The following is a 7,307-nucleotide window of genomic DNA, read 5'->3' as shown; positions in this document are numbered from 1 at the left end:
AAGTTCAAATCACCCAACCAAAACCCTAGGTTCTCCCTACAACGGTTCTGCCGCAGTGCCGCCGCCGTCCGTGCTGTCGGCGCCTCCGCGTCCTCTCTTGTAGCTCGGCGTCCTCCTTCCCCCTGTCCCCGTCCTCCTTGGCGTTTCTCGAACTTGGAGCAGCTCACCGCCGTCTCGCCGGTTTCACTTCTTCGGTTCTTCTCTTCCTTTTATGCTCTGTTTGCTGATTTTTGAATGTGAAATTGTGATTGGATAAATGGAAAATCAAATAATTGATTTTGTGCTGCTGCTCTTTTTTTAATTCCTGAAATTTTTGTTGAAATTTTCTTGCTGCTGCTAAAAATGGAAATCAAATCATTATTGAAATTTTTGTTTAGCTTTATTGATTTCAGGTTTAGTGTGATTAGGGATTACTTGTTGCCGTTTTGTAATGTTTGATGCTGAATGCTAAAATTGGAAATCAAATCAAATGCTGTTTGTTGCTGAATGATAATTTTTGTTGCTGAATGCTGAATGCTGAATGCTGTTGGTAGTATTAATTTTTCTGGCTGTGCTGCTGCTGCTGTGGGTTCTGGGTTCTGGTGTGCTGTTGTGTGTTTTGTGGTTTTGCTGTGTTGATCATCTTTCTCAATTGTCAATGTTCTTTATCAGAATTGAGAAGGAAAATGGCAATCTGAACCAGCAAAAGGATTTCCGCAGCGTCAGCGCGTTCTCACACTCATAGGAACAAGAAAACTAACTATTTTTCTGCCCTCTGGTACCTCTTCATCTTTCCTTTTATTTCTGCACTCGTTCATTGTATAGTAAGTCAACTCTTTGGATTACTGGCATTATTGAATTGGAGATTCAAGAGACACAGTTGATTTCTTAATACTGAAAATTTACCCTTAGTTTTGATCTAATTGTTTTGTATAGTAGGAACTAATAGAATCTCTTCATGGCTTTATCATTGTTGTTTTCCAAGTTATACTACTTTCTTGTAAGAGAATTAAAGCTAGCTAGTCTGGCCTTCCGTTTTGCACAATTAGGAATATGTAAATACGGCCATTTTATCAAAACTATAGTCACAATTAGGAAGTTTAATTTAATAGTATATGATGCAGATACGCCTATGGTACAGATATTTGAGTAGAAATGAAGTATTTGTACATTATAGCTTGCATATGTTGCGGAATAGGATAATAAATTGATATACTTGTTATTTCTCTTTGAAATGTTACTTTCTGTATTTACTGTTTTAATTTAGCTTTGCATTCTCTCAGGACTTCTTAGAACAGCGATTATAGTGTTTTTTATTGGGTTTCTTTCAATATATCATGGTATTATCTGATATCTTCACACTTTGTACTATTTGAATTGGCATTTCTTTCAATAGTCACTCACAAGCTGCTTCTATATTCTAGGATGTTTATTTATAATTTATTTATTATTTTATTCTAAAACGGTTTTTTCGGTTGAACCACGGTTAGACCAGTTGGACCAGTGAACTAGTAACTAGAGTGGTTCGATGACCGGTCTGGTTCTTAGAACCTTGATTTACGAAGATCTTGCATCGACTCTCCCAAATTGCGAAAATTAATGACGAAATTACAGTCACCGATAAAGGAGGAGACTTAAACTTTCCTAGGTAGGTTATAACCCTCTAAAAACTTTACCTCTTGTGTATCTCAAATTTATTTTTACTTGGACATTGGCGATTTTTTATTTAATAATTGGAGAGTGAGTTTTTTCCTGAAATGATCAAAAATGGAGTTTAACAGGAGGCTGGGGGCACCATTCTGATGAACATGCAATCCGCCCCCTGCATATTGCGTGCATCCGCAATACGCGTCCCATGGCCCAAAACCCGTGACTCAGGGCTGCACTGCTACTAATATCATTGATACCATTTTCTCTCTTTCTCTCACATTCAATTCATATTCTCTCTCTTTCTTAACGCTCTCAACTCCCATTCTTTCTGTCTTTTGGAATTCAAAAACCAAATCATTCCTCTAGTTTAAATTATTATTTTTTGTATTTTTTAGATATTATATTTATAAAATTTATAGATATTAAATTAAATAAAATCATTTTAAATTATTATCTCTCTAATTTTATATTGTTGTTAATTAATATATGTTGTTGAAATTTAAGAACTAATTGTGTTGATTTAAAATTATAGTATCAATTTCGGTTTAACAAATATGATACTGAGTCATGGCCTTTCAGTTTCCGTGTCAGTATCTCAAAACAAACGCTACGTTTAATGTTCTCTCCTTTTTATCTTGCTAAATTATATATTCTAATAGAACAAAAATATTAACAAATTAGAAACCTCCGTATGGATATGTTGGTCTAGACCCACTTTAGGAGGCAGCCCATTAGAAAGCCCGAGAAAGGCTTTTGGAATTTTGTTGGGAGTTGGGAACAATCGTCCCAGTGACAAAGTTTCTTCGCTGATTTCCTGAAAGCCTCTCAAGATTCAGTCAGGAAATAGCATGAAGATTGTTCGGAAAGACCTTGTACGCAATGGACCTGGAAGTGTTAAGGTGCAATTTCTTTCAATTCCAATTCTTTCATTCACTCACTTACTCAGTGCTTTGATTTTTGAATTCAATTATTTCAATTGTTGATTGATTATACAGATGGTGGCAGTGGATTCGGATGATCTATGGTATGCTTATAACTTGATTGCTCCAGGTGATTCTGTCATGGCAGTTACTGTTAGGTACTTCACTTGCACTCCGTCATGGTTTTCTTTGTGTGGTATCTATGGAGGATATGAATTTGAAAGTGTTGTTTGTTTTGTTAACAGGAAGGTTCTTAGAGAAGCAGCTTCTGGTGGACGGGAAGCAGAACGGATCAAGCTCAAATTGGAAATTAAAGTTGAAGAGGTACATGATTTTTGTGAAATGAATGATTGAAAAATAAGGTCATTATCTCAATGAAGGACCTTTTCTTGTGATTAATAATGAAATTTGAAAACCTATTATCTGAGAATGAAAGTTAGAATCAAACCAAATAGGCTGTTATATTCTCCCTTTTATCTTAATCCAATGACATTTATTTATTGTGTTCATTCTGTTGTGTTTCAGGTTGCAGATTACGACAAAGAAGGCTCTATGTTGCGAATTCGTGGAAAGAACATATTAGAGAATGAACATGTTAAGGTACTTAACTGCCATTCCAGCTTTGACTCTTAATTGATTCTTTTGAATTCTAGTTCTCAGCCTTGTAACTGACTGTGCTGCAGATAGGAGCATTCCATACTTTGGAACTCGAGCTACAGCGACCCTTTGTGCTTAGAAAGGTGCTCTTTGATCATTTTTCTTCTGTCAGGCATTCTTCTATGTTATAATACAAATGCTAGATCCTTTGCTTGCCTCCTCGCTTTTTTGTTTTTTATTTTTTTATTTTTGGTAACAAAATCATTATGTTTAGCATTGTCTGTATCAAAGATGAAATTCTAATGAAATCTCTATGATCTGTAATTTTATTGCACTCTTTTGAAGAATTATGATTGCTGAATATTACATATTCCTTTTGTAGGAGGTTTGGGATTCATATGCTTTGGAAGTACTGCAGCAGGCCTCTGGTGTGTAATCTGAATCTGGAAAATTTAATAGATATTGGGTTTAATTATTCTATTAGTCCCTATAATTTTACCAAATTTTTAATTAGTTCCTTACAGTTTAAAAGTTTGATGTTTTCTATTTGAAAGTCACCAAGGACTGATAATTTGAATATATTTCTTCATTAGTGCAAATTTAAATCATGCAGCAGTTTAAATCATCCTTTTGTATACAATCCCAGCGGAAAAAAAAATGTTTTTTTCTTTCTTAGTCTTGAAACATATTCATATGATTAGATTAAAACATATCTTAAATCATGAAGCAATTTAAATCATCCTTTTGTATACAATTTCAGCAAGAAAAAAATGCTTCTTTTTTTTTCCTGAATATATTATTATTTACCAATCAAAATTAAACTCTTTACTACTAAGTACCATGATATTCTAGATACCAGTGTTAGTGTGAATATTGATAAATCATTATGGTGAACAAACTGTCCATGCATATTTTGCAGATCCCGGTGCAAGTGCTGATCTAGCCGTGGTTTTGATGCAAGAAGGACTAGCCCATATCCTACTTATTGGTAGAAGGTAATGAGAACTTTCAGTTGAATAGATTTCATTCACACGATCAGTATTATAATACTATTTAGAGAAGATAGTTTGGAACTTTGGACAATTATTTTAGCATTTTATACATGATGTATGTGTTTGATTTCTTTGAGGAACATAATACGCTAAGAACTGAATACATGCTGTTAAGTACCTAAGGAGAATGGGAAACCAAACCTTAAATGCTAGCTATTAAGGGGGAAGAACTACTTTCCTTAAATACAACATCAAGCATTATAGTACTGTTTAGAGAAGATAGTTTGGAACTTTTGGACAATTATTTTTGCATTCTATAGCATCACATATTACTTGATGTGGAACTTTGGGCACCTCATAATACCTAAATCCCCAACACATACTCTTCTTGTTGATACTCGTTTCAAACTCTTGACATGTAATCATGCTGTTTCGATCAGATAACTCATCTTATTCGGATTGATGTAACAGTATGACTATTACCCGTTCTCGGATAGAAACCTCAATTCCTCGCAAGCATGGACCTGCTATTGCTGGTTACGAGTCAGTAAGTCCTCTTACTCTATTGCAAGATATATCATTGGATGAATTCGATGACTTGAGCATATTCTAAAGTGTCTTACTTCATTTTTGTAGGCTTTGAATAAGTTCTTCGAAAATGTTTTACAGGTAAATTCAACAAATACAAAACATGGCAATGTACCAAATATCTATTTTTATCATAGCTTTGTGTTTGTTTTGTTTTTTTCCTTTTTCTTTTTTTTGCATCTTGCCTTGCTATGGAGGATATCTTATTTTTCATTTTTGCTCTGTCTGTCTTTGTTCGAGTTCTATAATAATTTTTTTCTTTATTAAAAGAAAGCATAAAAGAGAGCATTTACAAGTATAATAATGGTTTCTACCAATCTGTTTTAGGCTTTCTTGAAACATATAGATTTCAATGTGGTTCGCTGCGCTGTAATCGCAAGTCCAGGATTTACAAAGGTCTGCCACCGTTCCCTGCTGATTCATTTTAGTTTTAGAAATTTGATAAGGCATTAAATCTTTCTATTCAGTAATATTTTTGTCTTCTTGTAGATGCAAAGGGTTAGCAGGATTTTGATATAGAGGTTTTTGTAGCGGTAATAATTTTTTTCCTTTATTTCTATTTCAGGATCAGTTTCATCGTCACTTATTTTTGGAGGCAGAAAGAAGACAGCTGCGCCCTATTATTGAAAACAAGTCACGCATTATTCTTGTGCACACAACCTCGGGATACAAGTGTGCTTGCTTCTTCATTTTATCTTCTCTTATCTATTTCTAGTTTTGTAGTAGTTGGTGATTGTCTCAATGTGATAGCTGGCATTAAATAGCACATTAAAATTATGTGGTTAACTGCGCCTTCTTAACAGTTGTGTTGTTATCTGCTCTGTATATAATTGTTGAAGTCTGTAAATCTCATTTCTTTAAGTTTATAATTTCTTATCTGTAGGCATAGTTTAAAGGAGGTTCTTGATGCTCCAAATGTCATGAATATGATTAAAGATACTAAGGCAGCACAAGAGGTACCATGATAACCAATTTAGTAAACATAATGCACTTATCCATTCGGCCATGCTCAACAATTTCCAAATATTGCTTATTTTATCTGTTGAGACTGGAACCAAACTATTTACTTTCTCTTTTTCTTCAGGTTCGAGCTATGAAGGATTTTTATGACATGCTTTCAAATGTCAGGTTCCATTCTTGAGAGATTGTTTCTTTTGTTGCCTTGTCCATGTTATGATTGGAATGTTGAATTTTCTATATGAAAAGTTCTCTTGCTCCTAATGACTTTAGTATTAGTTCCTCTTAGGCATCTATAGGGTGAGATACGCAGATTTAGGTAAATCAATAGTATCTGCATATAACTCTTTTTTGCTCATAGCAATAGTAGAAAATTATTGACTAAAAAACTGTTGACCTTCTAGGCACTTGCATCATAAATTGCTGTAATGATTATCGGATGCTAGATTTATTAAAGTTAGTTCCTCAAGAGAAAAACATCTTGTCATATTCCATGAAATTTCCTTTTCATTTTTCATTCTTATTTTGGTATCAAGTGATAACTAAAATTACAAACATTGATTCTGTTTTAATCTCAACTGCCCCTTATTTTGAGAAATCAAGGAAATTTTGATTGAATACTGTTTGGGTTTGTTCAGGATCCAGCCCGAGCTTGCTACGGAGTTAAACATGTTGAGGTCGCCAATGAACGATTAGCTGTGCAAACGCTTCTTATTACAGATGATCTTTTCAGGTGCCAATGTATCATTCTAACTGAACTTAATGTTTTCAGCAGTGTCTTTCTCCATGCCCTTTCAAGTTCACATTGGAACTTTGTGCCTTAATCTGAATGCTTTTCGCTACAGGAATTCAGATATAGCAACAAGACAGAAGTTTGTCGAGTTGGTCAACTCAGTTAAGGATTCAGGAGGCTCTGTCCATGTATTTTCATCCTTGCATGTCTCTGGAGAACGTGAGTGTTTTTACTTTATTACTTTCCTAGAACTCAATTTATGTTTGGCTATTGTATGTATTTGTTTAGAACTCAAATTGTCCTTTGCTGTTGATGGACAGAGCTAGCACAGATAAGTGGCATTGCCGCAATTCTTCGGTTTCCTCTGCCTGATCTTGAAGACATTGAAATGTGATGTTGCAACAGCACCCTTTGTGATAATAACTTGTATTGCTTGGTATTTATATGTTGAAATTAACACTCACCATCATATATGAATCTGTAATTCTTTGTATTGTTATGTTTATAAAATAATTTTTCACCGGAGATGGGAAACAAAAGTAGGCATCTAGAGTTGAAACAAGATAAACTCCACATATCTGTGATCGACTAGTGATATTTGCATTTGCACAACAATTTCAAGAGACACCCCAAACACCCCCTCTACTTTTTCCCACTTCAATAAGTTATACACATGAGAATGACAATGCAGCTAGTTTGCGGGAATGGTTTCTCTCAATTTTTTTTTTAACAATTGAGGGAGTAAAGTGTGATCTATAAGTTAGCTTGTCTTACAACATTTTGATAACATTCCAAAACATATCTTGTCAACTGGACTTGACTTCCCTATTTCAAAACAGGGTTCTTCCGACAGTTGAAATCGGCTGCTATTCAAGTTATTCCAGCTCAGGA

General features: G+C 34.5%; 1 protein-coding gene across 9 annotated transcripts; it reads left to right on the top strand.

Moving 5' to 3' along the window:
• On the top strand, positions 7-6,941 carry LOC107629397 (protein PELOTA 1). Of its 9 annotated transcripts, none has more exons than XR_002358633.1 (19): positions 7-194; positions 652-757; positions 1,470-1,627; positions 2,339-2,528; positions 2,625-2,707; positions 2,795-2,873; positions 3,075-3,149; positions 3,233-3,289; positions 3,529-3,574; positions 4,066-4,141; positions 4,610-4,685; positions 4,775-4,807; positions 5,054-5,122; positions 5,292-5,398; positions 5,610-5,682; positions 5,811-5,854; positions 6,322-6,416; positions 6,529-6,635; positions 6,737-6,941. XR_002358633.1 is itself a non-coding variant. In XM_021117681.1 (19 exons), the coding sequence occupies exons 4-19, from the start codon at positions 2,478-2,480 to the stop codon at positions 6,808-6,810; spliced, it is 1,143 nt and encodes a 380-aa protein (XP_020973340.1). In that variant the 5' UTR covers positions 7-180; positions 652-757; positions 1,470-1,627; positions 2,339-2,477; the 3' UTR covers positions 6,811-6,941. The 9 variants fall into 9 exon arrangements, 8 of the variants coding, with proteins under 8 accessions (XP_020973340.1, XP_016187665.1, XP_020973337.1 ...); XM_021117681.1 differs by having other exon boundaries at positions 7-180; positions 5,811-5,849; positions 6,526-6,635; XM_016332179.2 differs by having other exon boundaries at positions 5,811-5,849.

Source organism: Arachis ipaensis, chromosome B03 (genome assembly GCF_000816755.2).
Source record: "Arachis ipaensis cultivar K30076 chromosome B03, Araip1.1, whole genome shotgun sequence".
NCBI classification, from domain to species: domain Eukaryota; kingdom Viridiplantae; phylum Streptophyta; class Magnoliopsida; order Fabales; family Fabaceae; genus Arachis; species Arachis ipaensis.
The sequence above is the reverse complement of the archived record's forward strand: the minus strand, read 5'-3'. Positions and strand labels throughout refer to the sequence as shown.